The sequence below is a fragment of the Hippoglossus stenolepis genome, chromosome 20, assembly GCF_022539355.2.
Source record: "Hippoglossus stenolepis isolate QCI-W04-F060 chromosome 20, HSTE1.2, whole genome shotgun sequence".
Classification (NCBI taxonomy): domain Eukaryota; kingdom Metazoa; phylum Chordata; class Actinopteri; order Pleuronectiformes; family Pleuronectidae; genus Hippoglossus; species Hippoglossus stenolepis.
The window spans coordinates 15,692,598-15,712,541 of NC_061502.1; the positions used below are offsets into that span (position 1 = coordinate 15,692,598).

The window sequence follows — 19,944 nt, forward strand, 5'->3', positions numbered from 1 at the left end:
TCAGCACCGGATCAGAAATGTCTGATGCTCACTCACATTGCTGCCGCGTGGCATTTGAATGGATGTGTATTGGACACCGGCTAATTTAATTACAGGGGCAATGTTGACTTGGAGACAAAAGTGTTAAAAGTCGATGCATTATTTCCGATCAGGGGCGTCTTTTAATATATTCAATGATATAATAAAAGCCGCTTCAGTTAGAATGAACCCCCCTCCCCCCCACAAAAAAAGTTATTCGTCAAGATAACAGATTTGGGTGATTTGGGCTGATCCTGGGTCGGGTGGGTCCTCGTGGTCCGCGACCCTCCTCTACACAAGGAAAAAGCGATGAGATCCAATCACCTCCTCCATTACGCGCAGTGAGCTCACCTCCCCATTTCCGATTGGGTTGCTATATTTAGGAAAACTAGCCTGCGCTTTATAAGGAGCAGCGGCGGCTGGGAAAAGGCTGCGAGTTCAGGAAAGACAAGTCGGTGCAGTCACATGTAGAGAATCACAAGTGGAGGGAGTGGATGCGAAGAGTGTGGATGGTACGGTTGAGCCAGAGCTAGGAAAACAATGGCAGGGATGGCAGACATACGCAAAAAACTAGTCGTGGTGGGGGACGGCGCATGCGGGAAGACGTGTCTCCTGATCGTGTTCAGCAAGGACGAGTTCCCAGAGGTGTACGTCCCTACGGTGTTTGAGACATATGTGGCGGACATAGAAGTGGACAACAAGCAGGTCCAGCTGGCTCTGTGGGACACCGCCGGACAGGAGGACTACGACCGCCTGCGCCCCCTCTCCTACCCGGACACAGATGTCATCCTCATGTGCTTCTCCGTGGACAGCCCGGACTCGCTGGAAAACATCCCCGAAAAGTGGGTCCCCGAAGTCAAACACTTTTGTCCGAATGTGCCTATTATCCTAGTGGCCAACAAGAAGGACCTGCGCAACGACGAGAACGTAAAGAACGAGCTGTCCCGGTTGAAGCTGGAGCCCGTGAAAGCGGAGGATGGCCGCGCCATGGCCATGCGCATTGGCGCATATGACTATATGGAGAGCTCGGCCAAAACCAAGGAGGGGATCTGGGAAGTGTTCGAGAGCGCCACACGGGCGGCCTTAAAGAAACGAACCACACAGCAGGGTGGATGTCTCAAATGCTGCGTGTTGATGTGAACCCACTTCCTCTGTCTGGAGAACCATGAGTGCGCAGAAGGACGTTGGCACCTCTGGGGTGTGTGTCTGAACACGGACGGGCAGTGACCACGGTGTGGATACTCCCATGTTGGCAGGCGACCTTGGCTGAATGACTTGCAAACAAGTTGTTTTTGAACACACTCGATGATCATCTGTGATCAGTGTGTGTCCGTGTGTTTGTGTGTGTGTGAGAAAAGCACTGGTCACAGTATGTTCTTTGTGGGTCACATGATCCCAGTCTGACTTGTGGAGGGGTAAAAAAAGGACAAACTCCTCCACCCTGTGTCTGCTGTGTGGACAGGGCCTGCTTCCAGCCAAGATTTTGATTTCACACTTTCTTTGTGCTTCAAACTGTTTTTTATAGGCCACTGCCTCACTGCCACGGTTTTACTTTGTAATAAGCAAAGCAGAAAGAAATTGCACTCGTTATTTATGTCCACGTGTATTGTAAAAAAAATAAATATATATACTGTATTCAATTTGGGAGATTGCACAGCACCTGTAAACTTAAGCAATTTACAGAGAGTTTTATAAAGCCTACACGTCGGTGTACGGAGACCCACAGTGTTCTGTATAGCTTCTTTGTGTTTTATGCCATTAGTTTACGGTCCATGACATCAGCTGTCTCAGGTCTGTCAGTTGGATCGACATCCAAACAATGCATGTTTTTGAATCCACAGTATTATTAAGTTTAATAGTTGTTTTGCAACAGGGCACATTTCACCACTGATGAAGTAAACTACACATCGACCAGTCTCGAAAAGGGCTTCACATATTGTCCAGTGTGTTTTTGTTAAAGTAAAGTGGGCAAGCAAACAGTTAACCATGTGTTTCTCCTTATGAAGCATTCTTCCACCCTCAACTTTATGCTTGGCCGGGACAACACTGACTTGTTTGGGCGGGACATTGATGAAATAGATGCTTTTTTTGAACATGGATTATTACAACTATGTAAGATAAAGCTACAGCAAGAAGGAGAATGTTTTTTTCTTGCAGCTCAACTGAACCAAATTATTAAGTATCTCAGTACATATGTGAACTCTTGGAATCCAGAATCCAAGTCTCTAACACTCTGACATTTTCTACATCGATATGAGTGATATTTCCAACACAAGGTTGAGCATGTGAGATGGTTTAACATGTGAGTGCTTTGCCCAGAGTAACATGTTTTCTTAGTAAATGTTATGAAAAGGAGAGTGGGCTACATGTGAGCTCCAAGAGCCAGTAGCACACTCCCATATGGGATTAAACCATTGGGTGGCAATAAAACATTTCAAATGGAAATTAATCATATGTTATGTTATGATAACCACAGTCTTATATATATAATGACACAAACTTAAAAAAAAAAAGGGTATCCCTTTGACTGAAACACAGACTGAAACTAAATGTAAAGTAGTAAAACTAACTGTTGAAGCTGTAGAAAGTTTGTTTACAGCTGTAAAACTGAAATATGTCTTGCTGAGACGCACACACACAAGATTCCACCTTAATGTCGACCTGTACGACTGTGAATGTACCTCAGATGTGTGTGTGTTCAGGAACTTTGATGGAGCTTTGAAGTCGGCAACAGAAATCAACTGTGTGCGTCAGCTAAGTTCTTGCGAAATAAATTCTGTTCGCGTTCGATCTGTGTCTTCATAAAGCGTTGTGTAACTGTCCTCTTACACTATGGTGGGAGTGCCTGGCCAAATGACAGCTATGAACATCAATTACAGAGACTGTTGCCACACTGACAATGCAGGGCAGAACCCCGGTGGATGTACAACGTGAGCTCTTCTTTTAATGCTAACCGAAGACAAAAAGCTCAGTTTCACTCTAATGTGTCATTTTCTGTGGTCCAATAATAGCAAGGATAAATCAGAGCGTAAAAGAGAGAATCTTTAACAAATCCAACCAGAGTTACGATGGTGTAAAAGTCACATTCCTCGCTGCCTTCTGTTGCTGGGTTTTTTGCTGACTTACAGAGCAGGAATGCATTGTGCTGGATTGGTTAATTTTTCCCACACTGGCCCCCCTCATGTGCCTCTGATTTCCAATGTTGTTGGGTTATTATTCACTGACGGCCAGACACGGCAGTTTTCATCTTCTCCAACAATGGAATCATGCAGAAGGAAAATAAAGAATCGTTTTTGAGGACTGAACCGATTCATGACTAACTCGGTGTAATAATCTTAAAGGTTTGAACGGTGGATGTCAAACAATGGAAATCTTTGTAAGGAAAAACAATGCAGAATGTAAGGGAACAAGCAGTACTTTTTCTTGGAAACTCAATAAAAAAAATCAACGTGTCACCAGCTCAAATGTTCAATTCTTTTGGCTCATTTTCTCTCACTAAAGACCAGTTGATATTGTGCTGTTGTGCAGCTACAATTACCTTAAACATGCTTGAAAGAAAAATATGTTTTGGTTGGTGTTTTTTGTTGATGCCATCACATACCCTTTCATTTTTGATTTTCTTTCACTGCTTTTGTCAGGACACAAAACTAAGTAGTGGAAATTAAGTGCATTTACTTAAACATACTTTTAAGGAACTTATGCTTGAGTTTTTTCAATTTATGAATGAATTTATTCTTAATATATACATATATATATATATATATCCTTTTTACACTTTCTACACTTCCCTGGTAGCTACACGTAGTACATATGTATTTTTTCAACATGTACTGAGTACTAATTCTTTTTTTGCTTATTTTACTCAAGGAAAATATCTGAATACTTGTTTCCCCTCTGCATCATATTGCAGAGCTGGAAAATGTCTGGGCTTGGCTTGTTTTTTTGTCAAACAGAGTCTTTATTCATTCTTCTCATTCCCATTGTTTTATGTTCAGAGAGCATGTGAGTCACAGAGGCTATTTGTGTCTCTGCTAAATTTATACCTGCTAAGGATACAAATGATTTATGTATGAGGGACAAATTGTGACTGTGTTATTGTAATGAGTAACCATTTATTTGTGAGTTTTAGGAAAACCAAAGGAAACTGCTCCTTTATGCATGAAAACTCCTCTTGAAGGAAATCATTAAAAATCACATCACCCTTGCACACTCTTCCAAAAAGATAGGATCTGAGACATTCAGGTTAAATTCTATGTAAGAAGACTTTATTGAGGCCCACATAAGGGTTTTTTAAATAGTACAAGACACAAAGAAAACAGTAGGATAACAACAAATGGTAAACTACTGTGAAACGGAAAACAAACAAAATTAAGAATTTGAAACAAAAGTAGAGAGACACTTATCTTGGGTACAGACCATACGTGTTAGCATGTAGTTATGTTTATTTTTGGTACAACAGAGTTACTGTTGTCGTGATGGTTACACAACAGATATAATCAATACAAATACTGCATTAAACGTTCTTTGCCGCAGCCAGTTAGTTGGATTTGGCGACAAATGGTAAAGGAATGTCAATATCCATCTGTCTGTCGCTTACTCTCACATATGGTTCAACACTTTTGCTTTTCTCCTTCATTACGTCAACAACATTGTTGTGGAAAGCATTCATGTGTTTTACCACTGAGTCAATCCAGGACTGGAGGTCAACTTCAAGCTGTTCAGTAGACATGTCAGACACAATATTTTGGATTTTAGCTCTCACAGTTTTCAGATATTCCAGAACAATTCTGGTGTACTCTTCAATCTGTTTGGCAACATCGGCTATGACAGGGGAGTTGATGGCATCGTTGTACACATCAGCAACAAAGGCAGAGATCTTTTCTACATTCTGAGATTTCACGGTGTGGAGAAACCTCTCACTTTGTTCAGTGGTAAATTGCAAGAATGCTGAAAATTTCTCTTGGATGTCTTCCACTTGGATATTTCCTAGTTTCCTCACAGTGACAATAACTCTATCCTGGGTTGTTCTCATAGCTACAGACAAATCATCAAGAATTTCTCCTCCACTCACAATGTGGTTAGAGCCAGGGAGGGGGAATTCAATGGCTCTGATAAAATCAAGGACGGATCCAAAGATGGAGGAAAAATACTGTGGAATCTTTTGAACAGCTTCCTCAGATACATCGGCAACAAAACCACTAAGTTTCTGGTAGATCTCAAGCCCAGACATTCTCTGCTCAAAGCCATAGATCTGGAACTTGGTCTCTCTCAGGACTTTAACAATAGCATCAAGAATAGCTTCAACCCTCTGTTGGTTATTTCTGAGGATCATAATAGTCATATCTGTGACATCTGTCATAACAGCAGAAGGATTTACTGTTGCGAGGTCATCAACAGCCCTCTTGAACACCACTCTGCCCCTCTTGCTAGCCCGTTCAATGGATTCCACAAGCCTTCCAGCTTTTCTGTTGATTTCTTTATATGTGTAATAAGCAGGACCTGACACCAGCTCCACCCCTCTGGGTACCTGGTTCTTCACTTCCAACATCATATCGTATGGCATCTCCATATTCCAAGTTGTCTGAATGTTCAGTTTCTCAGAGTTCATCACAGACATCTTCAGACTCAGGATATCAATGTCTGTTGTTGGCTCAGACTGTGGGAAAAACATGAGACAAAAAAAAATATTATTACAAAAACAAATACACACTTTTTTCATTTAAATCACAATAATATGTAATTAATAAGCATTAAGTAGTCAAAAGTTCTCTTACCGGGTAGCGACCATAGAGTCTTGCTTTGACTTGTGCTGGGGATTTAGTCTGCATCTGAACTGCAATGAGTCCCGCAGATGGAGTGGACATAGAAACAACCAGGCCTTCCTCTGGATTTCCTGTAATCTCTTGGTGGATTTCCATCGTTCTGTCGGGTAGATTGACCTTTGCCGAATTGGTGATGGAGGTATAGACATTTGCATAACTTAAGATGATGGCACTGTCATGGGTTCCCTCTACCATTGGATGTTTCACAGAGAGGACAGAGGCTATTTTGAATTCACCAGCTGTGATTACGTCGACGTTGCCCTGGATCTTTCCAGTCAGAAGCTCAAATTCAGAGGCTGAAGAGGCATCAAGTTTGATGATGATGTTGTCCTTGTTGAGGATGCTGGCATCAGTTTTGAGTGTGATCATTGCTGTTTTCATTGAACCCTCATAGGTCAGATCACCCAGTACTGGGATCTTGATGCTCTGAATTTTGGGCAGAGTGATTTTGGGAAGAGTCAGCTTGCTCAGGGCAGATGGAACATGCAGAGCAGGCATTGTGATGAGAGTGAGGTCAGGCAGGGGAATGGTAAATGTAGACACCTCGATATTCATCACTGGAACTTTGTAGGCAGGCACTGTAATGGTTTTGGGAAACTCAATGCTATAGTTTTCATACTCTGCCTTTGCCTTGTTGTAAGATGTAGCGAGCATGGCAGCAACCTTGTCCTTGCCGATGAGTGCTTTCTTGTGCAGAGTCTTGACGTTGGTATTAATGACATTGATGAGTGGATCTACATTAATGTCAATGGTAATCACCTCAGGGTTTTTCTTGTAGGTCAGCTTGGAGTTCATGTCCAATGTCTGCTGAGTTGTGAGTAGGAGGTCGCTCAGGAAAGTATCTTGCCACAGTGAGAAGTCCTCCAGTCTTGGTGTCCCAATACCAACGAATGGCACTGTCATTTCAGGAATTGTGATTGTTTGTTTCAATGCATCAAGATTAGCTTCTCCATTAATCTGGGAAATTATGATTATTTCTTTCTCTTCATTATCTATGGTGAAGGAATGGGAGTATTTGTACTGGTTGAATCTAGCCAGGCCTGTCCAGCTAGCTTGCTGAACTCCAGAGTTAAGGGTAAGAGCGATGTCATTCTGGAGATCCACCTTTCCAGACAGCAGGAATGGAAGGGCAAGCTTGGCGTTTCCCCTGTTCTTGGTGTCAAACATAAGCTCATTAGGTGTGATCGAAGCCACGGCAGTGCTTGAGAGTGGTCCCTCAACTCCTCCGGTCAGCTCTGCACTGTGAGAGGCAGTGAAATCAATTTTCATGTCTTCAACCTTAGCCTGGAACTTGACATCTGCAACACTTCCCTTCATGAAAGGTGTATCTGTCTCAACCTTGCCACTGATAATCAGGTGTCGGAAGATGCACATATCAGCAACCACATTTTGATTCATCTTGTATTGGCCGCATCCTGTTTCTCCGGTGAAAGTTACCTTGGCTGTGTGGAGATCCATGACCACTTCCATGTCACTCTTGTGGGATCCCTCATTTGAGATGTCCTGAACTGCATATTTTTCATGAACAAGATTGTTGAAGGTCAGATGCGCAGTGCCATCCTCAAGCTGGAAAACGGTCTTTTGACTCATCTGTGCTTCAGTGAAGATGTTAAGGAGTGGCATGTTGAGGTTTTGTTTGTAGGCAGTCTCTGCAGTGACGGAAACTCCATTTTCCATGGCCAAAAATGCTTTGTTGACAAGCTCTGCAGCATAAAGCTCAGTTGTGACCTTTGCAGTAGTATCAGCAGAAGCCTGAGCTGACAGGCCATAGAGAGTCATCGTTCCCTTGTGGTCAAGTGTGAAACATGACTGGTCAACATTGATGTTCTCGGAAACGGACAGACGACTCATCTTGGGCACGGCAACGTGTGCACTGGCAGCTGTGGTGAAGTCAAGGATTTTCAAAGTAGATGTAGCCTGTGAGTTAAGGTTAATTTTGAACTCTGGTGTGACTGATGCAGTTGTGGTATTCTCCAGATCAGCAGTGGTCCTGATATTGTAATGAGGAGATGTAACCTTGAACTCTCCGTAGAGCTTTCCAAAACAGGGAATTTTGGTCATATCTGTCACCTTCTCTTTCAGCTCCATAGTGAATGTGTCATAATCAAAAGATCTGATATTCTGGACCATTTTCATGAAATAATCACTCACGTCTTCAATCAGTTGTTTAAAGTCGAAGGAATACATTTCATTCACAAGCTGCTGAACAGGTGCCAGAGCTTTTTTGAGCAAAGGCTGGAAGTCAATTGATCTGAGAGCAGCAAATGCAGACTGAATCTTCTCCCTCACCTGATACTGCTTCATAGTTTTAACAACCTCATCCATGATGGCCTCAATCATCTTCTCAACCTCGTATTTGGAGAGGATTTCTTCAAGTTTGGCATAAACAACATTGAACTTGTTTGCAATGTTATGTTTCTTGATGAAAGCCATGCAAGTCTCCTTGATGGAGTTCAGCACATTCATGACTTTGTCAGTTGGGAACTTGGTTGTCAGGTTGGTGAATACATTTTCCATTGAGTTAATAAACTTTCTCAGGTCCTTGACAAAGAGTTTGTAGTCAAAGTTGTTGATGACCTCCTTAAGTTCCGCCACTTTGTTCTGAAACTTGACACTGATTTCCAACTTGTTGTTGATTTCTTTCAGCATCTCAATGCTGTTGTCCATCATCCTCATCATCGTGATCTTTACGTTTTCAATGACTGCAGGCAGGTGCTCAATGAATGGGATCTGGACAAAGTGGCTGTCGCTGTTCTTGTCATATTTCACAAATCCAGAGATGGAATAATCTTCACTGGCCTCAGTAAAGACGGAGGTTGACATTACTCCTGCCATCTCAATACCCATTTTCTCTGCATTATTATAAGCGCTAATTTCTTCATCAAAAGTGTGCTCGTTTACTTTGGATTTCATCTTCAGTGTGACACTTTGCTCTTGCAAGCTAAGCATGCTGTTGAACTTGTTCTCCATGTGGGTGTTGATAGGTGGTGTGCCTTCCAGTACATGGGTGGTTGAAGCTCTGTGCTCAAATGAATGTGTGAACAGAAGAGGTTCTGCTTTCAGGAGGAATTTGCTGTACAGCTCGCCGCTCTGTGGCTGGCCATACAGATACATTGCACCATCTGAGTTGAGAAGGGCATCGATGGTCAGAGTGAAGGGTGCTGCAACAGTTTTGACTGTGCTGTCAAGACGAAGAGATGGTGAGTTGAAGTTAGTGACATCGTTGAACTTCATGGTCAGACCAGCAATCTCCATATCAGTGGTATGTGTCATGTGAGATCCCAGGAGTTTTCCATTTGTATTGCACATTGCAGACAGGACCATGTCAATAAACTTGATTTCATACGTGTGCTTGAGCTCTTCCTTTGAGAAAACTCCCATCGTTGTTCCAGTTAGCTCCATGTTGAAGGGCTGTGCCTTGAATTGGGCGTCATTCACAAAGTTAATCTCCATGATCTTCAGGTCATTCTTTACAGTAACTGAAGCAGTGTAAGGCTCCATGTTGACTATGATGTTGTGCATGTAGGAGTTCCTCTCATCAAGGACGTTGTCAGTCTTGGAGTGAAGGCTAAAAGATTTCAGCGCCAGAGACAGTGTGTGGGTATTTTCAGTCCTCATTTCATTGAAAGATCCTACCAAGTTGTTGGAGACAACCAGGCCATCTTCATTCACTCTAAGGTTCACTCTGTTCCTGGTGTTGATGTCATAGAGGTTACCCGTAAGGATGCTGTTGAAATAGGCTTCTGTGCTTGCAAGCTTACCCTCAACATTGAGCTCGGCTTTATTGTCTTTAATGGCTCCCTTGGTGGTCAGGGACACGGTAGCACCAGAGGTATCAACTCCACCATGGAAAATATTCTCAAAGGTCATTGGGCTGTACTGGGCAGTTGTTGTACAACTGGTTGTCAGGCCATTCATGTTCAGGGTCAAGGTTGCCTTGTGAGAGGCAAGGCTTGAAAACATGTTCATGGAGGCATCTGTGTTTACCTCCAAACCTGAGGGGTTGATGGACCCAGTGATCAGGGAGTAGGCACGGTTCGCTGTATCATCAGCTTGGTTCTCGATCCGGAGACTGGCCTGTCCTGCGATGGAAGAGAACTCCATCTGGCTACGAACCATTCTGTCATCAGCCTTGGTCACAGAGTCAGACTGGATGGTAAGCTTGACATCCTTGTAGCTAAGGCTCATTTTGGTAGTGTGCTTGATTGGGTTGCTGTTCATGTTGGTGTTAGACTCAATCAGAAGTTCCTCATTTGCATATGATGCCTTGACCTTGTTCACAACCTTCAGGATTTCAGAGTTCACTCTCAGTGTACTCTCCAATCTTGCTTCTTTCTTCATTGGCTCAACAGAGAAGGTGTGCAGATAGGTGGTGGTAGCAGTCATGGGTCCAACGGTCACACTTCCATCTGTGTTAATGTCTCCAGAGAGAATGTTGTCGTCAACAGTGAACTGTGTGGTAACAGTCAGAGAAGTGTCTAGACCCAGAGGGGAGACAGCATAGATGTTGTATCGTCCTGTTGTTAGTACATTGTCTGTGACAGCAATGGTCTCCAGCAGATTAAAACCTGTGTCCACGATCATGTGTTTCAGGGAGCCATCAACGGTGAATTTCATAGTTTTCTCTTCCGTATCTGTGATTTTTGCAGCTCCTTTAAAACAGACAAATCAGTAGAAATATGAATTAGTATCAACTTTTATGTTATTTCAGGTGTGTTAAAAATAAATGTGTATTTTGTAAAGAATAAAGATCAAAATACCCTCAGTTGAGAAGGAGAGAAGTTTGACTGGACTTTCAGCCATGATGCTGAACTGGGCCATGTAGGTGGGAGACTCAACAGTTTTGTTTCCAGCAGAGACTGTGGCTTCCCAGTTGTAATAGTTACTGTGGAGTTTGGCAGACACTTCCACTATTCCCATCAGAGGCATGGTGAGATCATATTCAGAAGGAATGGTAAAGGTGGGGATTTGGATCTCCTGTGGGACAATATTCATGCCCACCTGAGGCAAAGAGATGTGAGGGGAGGTGAGCCTTGCAGGTATCCTTAGCTCCTCAGATGATTTGCCTCCAAGAGGCAGAGGGATAGTGACGGTCATACGGTCCTGGTTGAACTGGTATCTGAGTTTGCTGTCCCTGGTGGAAGGATGAAAACAGAATATTTGTTAAATTTAAAAGAGACATTTGATCTTATTTTAATAGTGTACTTATTTTATAATTAATCAGGAAAAAATGCAATTTTCTTATAATCAATATGTTTATCCTAATTCATATATTTGAATATGTGTTACACTTACAGGTTCATGAAGAGGTTTTCAGGCATGGCGGGCATTTCCACATCTGTGATTCTGTTCCTCAGAGCCTCAACATAGGGAACATCAGTTTGGATCTTGTCCATCCAGATGTTGCCGGCCTGATGAAGAAACACCACATTTATTATAATTTAGTCTGGGAAAAAGAAACTAGAAGCAAATAAAGATAATATAGAATAGATGACATTATTATATTCTGTTCACCTCAACTGCCTTGTTTACGATGTGACCCAGTCTCATATCAGTCTTGACAACCTGCTGCTCCATGACGTCCTCAGCAAACTGCCTGAGCCAGGCCTGGAGGGCCTCAGTGTAAGGCACCATGATCTTAGTATCAGCATTCACATTGGACAGCAGCTGGACCTCAGCATGGTCTTCACCTGAGATACAAAGAATTTAGGGTTAGACTTTTGTATTTTAGACAGTATTTGGACAAATACCTGAAATTATCAGTCCATTCTAGTATTTTGTAGAAAAACTTACCATAATTGAATACAACTGCCTGAATGGAGGAGGTCTCTGGAAGCTTGACATCACTCTTGATCTCTAAGGTGAGTCCGTCAGTGTTGCTCATTGTTGCAGTGATGGCAGCATCAGTCTTGAGTGAGGGGACTAACAGTTGAACCTGCAGCATGCCATCAGTCACGGCCTGAAGCCTGAATAAAAAAACAAACATGATCCAGTCAGTGCCTGTATTTAAATAAAGACTGTGGAATATTGAAGCAAGTATCAAGCTTGGGTTTACTCACTTGGCACGACCAATCAGAGAGAGCTGGGGCACGTTCTTGTTGGAGATCTCGAGGATCATGGATTTGCCTTTGGCACTGCTGTCGGCCATGCTAACCTTAACACCGGCTTCAACATCAAAGTCGGGTATCTGGACTTCAGTGGTGAAGACATTCCTGTTCCTGTTGTATTTCATGGTGGCTGTGGCCTCGGTAGGCTGATCACCTGAGGTGACAGAATAATATAAAGTTTAACTTGATTACTTATATATGCAGTCTGTAGATGGTTATGACTAATAGAAAAAACATAAGAGGTTTAAAGTTTTTTCTAAGTATGATGATCATACCTTCAGCTCTCAGGCTCATCTTCAAAGAATCAACCTTCTGGCGGCCATCTTTTCCTTCACTGAGGAGATTGTAGGCGATGGTGGCTGTGTACTCAGTGACCTCTTTAGTGGGCTTGATGTCCACATTAAACCTAGAATGAAAAGTCAAATCTCATTGATGAGTGTTCATTGAAAATCTTAATGAAGAAAAACATAAAAAAGCATTTCTTTCACAATATCAATATCATTTGAATACTTTAACTAAGCAGTATGAATACATACAAATCCAACTAATATATTTCTAATGTCTCCCCTTCTCCATAGATATAAAATAGATTACTTCTTAATGTAAAGCGGTGCTGTGTTGGCAAATCATACCTCTATTCAACCCATATATTTTTCAGCCCAACGTATCACACTGAAACGTTTCCCAGTACAAAGGCACCAATTGCTTCAGACTCACGAATAATAATCATGTGACATGCTGCAATCTGTGATAAGACTGTCAAAATAATCTATACGTTCTCCAAACTTACATAGTCTCTCCATTCAGGGGGAAGTAAGGGGCAGCGTCCCTGCCAGCGAGAGCACGAGCTGTTTCGGTGCAGTAGCTGAGCCCAGTGAAGAGAGGGCTGCAGTTTTCATCACTCAGGGTGTGTGGGATCATTTTAGCCTGGCCGGCACCCACAATCAGCACTTTATTGCTATTTAGAAGAAAGAACAGTAAAATTAGCATCTATCTTCTAATAACTTCGTTTATGTAATAATAGTACCACGTGTTGTAACACTTGCACTTGCTAACATTTATGCTAGTAGCTCTGAATGTGGCTGCAGAAAAACAAATTCTTCTAGGTTCTTAGCACATCTGCGTATATTCAACAGCAGGTACACAAAGCAGAACACAACCATATATATATATATACAAAAACACAACAAAAATAAATTTGATCTGTTAAATATTATATATGAATGTGTTTTATGTTATTTGTTACCGGAATCTGAAGAGCTTTGTGGGGCCCTGTGGGGCGGGGATGGAAAGCTTGACCTGGCCCTGCTCCATGCTGATCTTAGCATTGAGTGTGCTCTCATGGTACATGTTGGTTTGCATCTCAACAGCGGACACAACAAATTCAGGGACATGGACTCCCATCTGAGTCATGAACTCAACTCCAGCGGAGGGCATGAACAGCAGCTCCTTCTGTGAACAAAAGCAGAGTGTATGAAATTAAATTGGCTGTAGAGGCATGAAAAAATATCAAACAACACCATCATACAACCCTTACTACAACCGAAAAACTGAGCTAATTGTATTACCATTCATATTTAATTCTTGGTATTAATATCATTAAAGGAATAGTACCATGTTTGGAGCAAGGCGAAGGCCTCCCTTTGCACCAGGAGTGAAGGTGCCGGTCATCGCGAATGTCAGAGGCAAACCAGCTGCAGTTGACATCATGAATTTGTTGTCCATGAAGATGTAGTGGGCGAAGATCTCGTTGTCAGTTCTGGACATTATTTCAGACAAAGCCTGATGGAAATAATAAGTTATTTTAAATGATCTCTTGTTGATGGGCAGAAAAAGAGTTGTAGATTGTTGGATAGACGTCATTGTAAATGGATAACAGGAGTAAAGATCAGTACCTTGGTAGGAATGAGCCTGACGAGAATATCTGCATACATCTGTGCGTTTTCAGCAATAAACCTCAGGTCGCTGGCCTTGATGAAACCAAGCTCAGCTCCCATGATCCTCAGGTAGGCCATGGCCTCTGGAGACTCTTGACTCTGCAGATCTTTCACCAGCTTGTTGAAGTTGCGAACAATTTCTTTCCCAAGGTTTTCAGGGACCTAAGGAAAAAGTTCCATTGCATTAGTTGTGGTGGTACCAGTGGAAATGATGGAAAAACTTTGACTAAAGGGTGTTTAACAGAAATAATCCCACACAAGATTTACCATCTGTCCTTCTGCTTTGAGGGGAGCAACCCATTTCTCCAGAACTTCCTTGATGTTTGGTGACATCATGTCTTCGGCCCAGTACAGAGTCTTGGACAAAGTGTCAGGGAAGAAACCGTTCTTTCCAAAGAGAGCATCAATGGTCGGCTCGATGCCTTTTCCTTCCATGCCAATCTACAATGCAAAGTTAAGCAATTAAATAACTAGAATAAAAACAGTGGGTTTAATGAGTTAAACCCTAAATTTAAGCCAAATAATACTATTTCTATTTCCTACCAAGAATCCATTACAGCAAATAATGATAATATGAAGAAAAACACAATTGTTGTTTTTTTACTGTTATTATATAGCATTTTTCTCGAATGGTGTTTCTAGTAACTGTAGAACTACAATGTGAGACAGCAACAAATGACTGATAATTGAATATTTTACCTCCCAAATGTCCAGGTTGAAACCAAAAGCGTTCAGAGTAGTCTCCAGCAACATCTCTCTGGGCAACTGGTTACTGGGATCGAAGATAATGTTGCCCTGAATGGCGGCCTGCATGACGTCATCTTGGGCCACATCCAGCTTGTAGTTGCGAGACTTTGTGGTGTAATCGTTGTGTGTATCAACATCAGTTTCCGCCAGGGCATCCACGATGATCTTACCGAGCCTGAGGTTAAAAAAGAGAAGGTAAAACAATCAGCTGAATATAAATACTTGGGTTTGTTAAATCAGGAGAGTATTTACACAAAATAAGTCCTGTCAGTTTAAAGGTTCTCCATTCTTACTTCTGGGTCTCTGAATCAGCGGAGGTAATGATGTTGTAGACGTGGGAGGTCACAAAGGACTTGACCTGCACGTTCTGCTCCTGATTGATCAGCTTCTTCAACATTTCAATGTCGCTGGGCTGGGGATCCCTCATCAGAACCAAGTATGCTGCCAGGCGCTTCTGCACAGCACCCTTGGGGTACTGGCACACCCTCTGGAGGTTAGAGCGGATCTGGATACAGAGACAAGAGTAACATGTTTGTCACCTCATTTCAGGAAACGTTATACTTTTTTAAAAAATGGAATCTGAGATATTCTCCCGATAGGGGTCGTTATATTATCTACCTCATCTGTCACAGACATGCGTCTGAAAGCCTGGATGGCGGCCAGCTGCACAGACAGTGTGGTCGCAGGCTGTCTCATGCACTTGAGCAGGGTGTTCTTGATTGTGGCATCAGCTTCCTCCAATGCTGCTCCCATGTTACCAACAACCTGAATGGAAGAGTGCGCACATTTAGAAAAACCCATGGAATTGGAAATCACCAATAAAAATGATGTATTTTGAGAGATCACAACAAGTTTCTTACCCTCAAGGTCAGGAAGGTCAGTTCTTTCTCTCCACTGCAGTCGGGGCCCAGAAGAGAAGCCAGAAACTCAGACACGGCGATGATCTCGGGGGTGACTCCCTCTCTCTGGTGCAGTCTAGGGACAAAGTTACACATCAGATACAGTGAGTCGCTGTATTCAATGACTTTCTTCAGATGAAAAAAAACATTTAAAAGATGATATGTGGGTTTACTTACTTCCTGGCGACATTGCTCAGAGCATACATGATGGGTTTGCTATTCTTGTACTGAGCCATTGCCAGCATGTCCTTCACCATGAGGCGGGAGGGATTAGCCAGCAGCCCCAGGGCGTAGACAGAAGCGTCAACCTCGAGAGCACCTTCGTCAAAGGTCCTGAGACCCTTCAGAATGGCACTGGTGCACTCTGGGGTACCACACTGGACCAGAGCTTGGAATGTCAGAGGCATGGACATGTCCATCATCTCAACGGCAGCAGGTGCCAGGACGTCAGCATTCAGGCCTCGGAACTGAGACACCAGTTTGCGGAAGAGGCCGGCGCGCTCCTCGCCCTGATCGGTCTGGGAGAGGGTGCTCAGCTGCTGCAGTGTGGCGAAGGCAGCCTCTTTGGTCTGGATGGGGCACTTTTCATCAGAAACATCCATGGGCAATGACTTGAAGCTGCCCTGGTCTGTAGAGAATTACAGTGTAAACAGTGAGAAAATAATATAGAACATGGACACATCTGACACATTGTGATATTTTAGAACATGTTATAAAAACTAAACCACTCACTGGCATCAAAGATTCTGTCGTTGATCTTGGCTGTTTCCCTCAGAGTCAAGGTCTGCTTCACCAAAGCAGAAATTCCATATTCATTTCTGTTTATAGGAGACAGAATAAACCCAGAATTACAAACTGCAAAAATAATCTTATTGCACATAATCCGATCTACATTTGTAGAAACTGTTTGGACAAAAAATACTTACATTTATTTTTAAATTTAAAGTAAAAAAAAACCCAGATCAAATATACAACATGTAGTTATTGCCCTCTGCCCAATCTAGAAATGGGTCAGTATCAAAATTTAAATTTGATACCCCTCTATTATTTTGCAGGTTCTTCATGCTGTTTGAACTTACTGGCTGGACATCGGCAGGAAGAGATGCTTCTCTGTGCAGGTACCACTGGTCATGTGCTTCTTCTGGTTGTCAAACTTGTAGTTGCAGGTCTGGGTGCTGGAAATCAACTTGGACATAGGGTAGTTCTGATGGGAGAGAGACAGCAAGACAACAGCCATGTTTTGTTAAAGAGAAGGAGAAAGCGTCATCATTTTAGAGGTTTGATTAAAAAACTGTGATGTCTAAATGTGTATGTATGAGGTGCCTGTGATTGTTTATTGTCTGGTTTATTTGTTAGCAGGATTATGTAAAAACTACAACACTAATTTCCACCAAACTTAGTGGAGGGATGGGGACTGAGTGAGATGTGTGGATGTTGATGAAGGGATGAATCCAGGATTTCATTTATTTCTTACTCGACATTCTAGTTGAATATATATATATATATATCTTCGACATTCTTTTATTTATTTTCTGTTTCTCCAATAGTTAGTGAATATATATATATATATATATATAGCTCCTTCTACTGATCCTTCAACTCTTAAGAACTTTAACAGTTTGTGATGATGGCGGCGTTCGGTCGTTACCAGGCCAGAGATGAGGGCCAGGGGACTCGTGTCCTGCCTGCGAGCGACGAACTCGTCACACTGGGAAAGATCCCGGGTGACGGTCACATCAGTGGCGATGTCCTCCCTTGAGTTGACGGTGAAGTCGGTGGAGCAGACTCCGTGCACGGTGGGCTGAAAATGAGGAGAGGTTGTTATTAATACTGAAAAAAACACCGTCGCGGCAGCCTGAGTGGTAAACACGGCTCTTGTCCTGTTTTGCCCTGACTCAGATTATCAATCGATCTGGACGATTACCCCCCATGGTGAGAGCAGGTGATGCCATTAACAAGATAAAGTTATCTAGGACTTTGACCTGCTCTGAGGATTGTCTATGTGAGAACATGATGTTACAGGAGGGTATTTATCACCGGTGACTGGGGCAGCTTATCTATTCATTGTGCAACTTGTTTATCTATGCATGACTCTTCTACACTAACAGATTCCTCAGGGATTCGGGCCTGAACCCATTGGTAACCATGACAAACACCAAAATAGGGCAACAGAACAGACAGACAGGGTGACGTTACCATTTCCTTGTTCTTCTCCTCCTCCATCACGGGCACGAGCAGAGCAGAGACGATTCCCCTCTTGATGTTCAGGATGTTGACAGGCTCGTTGTCCTCAGGGTAGAGTTCAACATCAGTCAGGCCTTCGACTCTGAGCTTCAAGGAGTTCCTGTCGACGTGGAAAGACCATTTATGACCTGCCCTTTCGCTCTTTACATCCTTAATAATTGTTCTTACTTTTTGGACAAATAACACAGAGGATGAATAAATCTTTCTTACAAGGCCATGGCAGCCTTGAAGGCCTCATTTCCAGCAGCGGGTGTGTAGACTGTGTTTCCCTGCTCGTCCACATGAGAGATCTCGCTCAGAGAGCACTCTGTGGTGCGCAGGATGAAGCTACAGGTCTGGGGCACGTCAATCTCAACCTTTACGGCAAATTAAAACATTTTTTTTTTTGTTAGTACAAGTGTTTTGCTATCAAAGACAAATATAAAGTTTCTTTTGCAGTGTTGATCAGGGCAGGGAGACGTACTGTGCAGGAGACTTTGGAGCCGCTCTTATTGTCAGTAGCTCCGTTCACGCCGTTAATGGTCTCAGCTTCATAGTCGTACTTAAACGACCGGAAGTTCTTGAATCTTTTGGCCACTAAAAAGTGAATTTGAAAAACGAGTCAGACAACTGTAATAGAAATGTTTTCTGGATATAGTTTCACACTAATATAAAAAACACTTTATAGAACTTTTAATATTTTAAATGAAATGTAAAAGCAGCAGATTTCATGAGTTAAGTAATTTGACATAAAACAATCAACTCACATTGACACACTGGAGATTGTTCCGTCACATCTTGCTCTGTAAAAGAAGGAGAACATACGTGCTTGACATAATGATAGAAAAATAGAGTAAAATAGATAAATAATGATCCTCTACTTGAATAGTAAATAGTATGTTGAGATCCAAACATGCCGATTAACATTACAGAAAATCTTCATTTGTCACAAACAATAAATATCGACGTTTCCCCGTCAAAAACATTTGAAGTCTAAATATAAAACTAAGTCCTTGAATCCTACAAGCTTAAAAATACAAACACAGTACTTACGGGTTAGTGTGAATGTTCCCAGCAGAAGCAAAAGGCAGAGCTTGGTACCCTCCATGATGGGCATAGTAAAGCTCCCGATGCCTTAAGGAAGTGAGAGTCTTCCTCTTTCAGTGAAGACTAGTCCTTGAGCTCTTGGCTTTGGGCTTTTATAGTTCTCCAATCTTACAGTGTGTGATCAGCAGGACTTGGAAATGTGTCGTCCTGGTTCCAAAGTCTGAGCAGTCCTTGTGGCAGGCCAAAGGTAAAAACATTTCACAAACCAAGGGTGGGGGTGGTCTGTGCGATTAGGATCAATCACCTCCCCTGGCCTTGCTTTGTTTTTCAGAATCTGTCACAGAGTGATCCTGAAGTCTTTGTTAATGGAAACCTGAATCGTTTAAGTTGTATTATTTAAGAAAATCCTACGTATATATATATATCTAAAAACACATTTTGCAATCAGATCAATGCCATTCAACAGCTAATATATCCTCAATCACTAACTTTGGTTGCTTGTTGTGCTCAAAGGGGCTCGATACACTTTGTAGGTAATTTTGTTTTCCTTCTAAACATCTATTTTGTCATCGAGTCAAGTAATTGTTTTAATTTGACCAAGTTGGGATTTCACGTTGAAAGAACCGGCTTAACAAATCCAAAAGGAAAAAAAAATATCTTTGGTGTTTTATTTTAAGTTTTCAGCTTTAAAGTTACACTGTATTGTCTTTTTAAACATGTACAAGTACATGAAGTCCTCTCACAGACACTTAAGTCAACCTTTGACCCATGAACAATATGAATCATATCACCTGCTGCTTCAGTGTGTTATCACCGTCGTGCACGTACTGTATTTCTTTCAGACTGTTTTATCTGGATAATCACATCAGTAGTGGAAGTATATTATACATTATATGACATCTAACCACTTTGGCTTTGTGGAAAACCTTAAACATCATTGGTGTCTTCAGTTATATCTGAGCTTTTAATGCAATGACAAGTAAAACTGTCTCCTATGAGCAAAGGCCTCTTACAGCATATTGTACACATTAGAGACACTGCTGCAATGTAACTAAGTACATCCACTCAAATACTGTACTTAAACACAAATTCAAGTCATGTGTACTTGAGTATTTCCATTATGTGGCAACTAATATTTAATACC

At 42.2% G+C, this 19,944-nt stretch overlaps 2 protein-coding genes across 2 annotated transcripts; one reads left to right on the forward strand and one right to left on the reverse strand.

The window, feature by feature from the left end:
* The first annotated feature begins 409 nt into the window (after nt 1-409).
* On the forward strand, nt 410-3,471 carry LOC118099736 (rho-related GTP-binding protein RhoB). The gene has a single exon (XM_035144490.2). The coding sequence runs from the start codon at nt 559-561 to the stop codon at nt 1,156-1,158; it is 600 nt and encodes a 199-aa protein (XP_035000381.1). The 5' UTR covers nt 410-558; the 3' UTR covers nt 1,159-3,471.
* A 790-nt stretch (nt 3,472-4,261) lies between these two features.
* LOC118099733 (apolipoprotein B-100) lies at nt 4,262-19,013 on the reverse strand. Its single transcript, XM_035144482.2, has 26 exons — nt 18,807-19,013; nt 18,521-18,556; nt 18,238-18,350; nt 17,985-18,130; nt 17,727-17,874; nt 17,179-17,331; nt 16,610-16,734; nt 16,263-16,348; nt 15,708-16,158; nt 15,492-15,606; nt 15,250-15,396; nt 14,925-15,136; nt 14,584-14,806; nt 14,152-14,325; nt 13,843-14,046; nt 13,562-13,729; nt 13,194-13,399; nt 12,738-12,905; nt 12,223-12,353; nt 11,900-12,101; nt 11,634-11,806; nt 11,355-11,530; nt 11,136-11,251; nt 10,601-10,974; nt 5,793-10,492; nt 4,262-5,674 (listed from the first exon to the last, which is right to left on the reverse strand). Exons 1-26 carry the CDS (start codon nt 18,868-18,870, stop codon nt 4,556-4,558), a joined length of 9,930 nt encoding a protein of 3,309 aa, XP_035000373.2. The 5' UTR covers nt 18,871-19,013; the 3' UTR covers nt 4,262-4,555.
* Nucleotides 19,014-19,944: the final 931 nt, after the last annotated feature.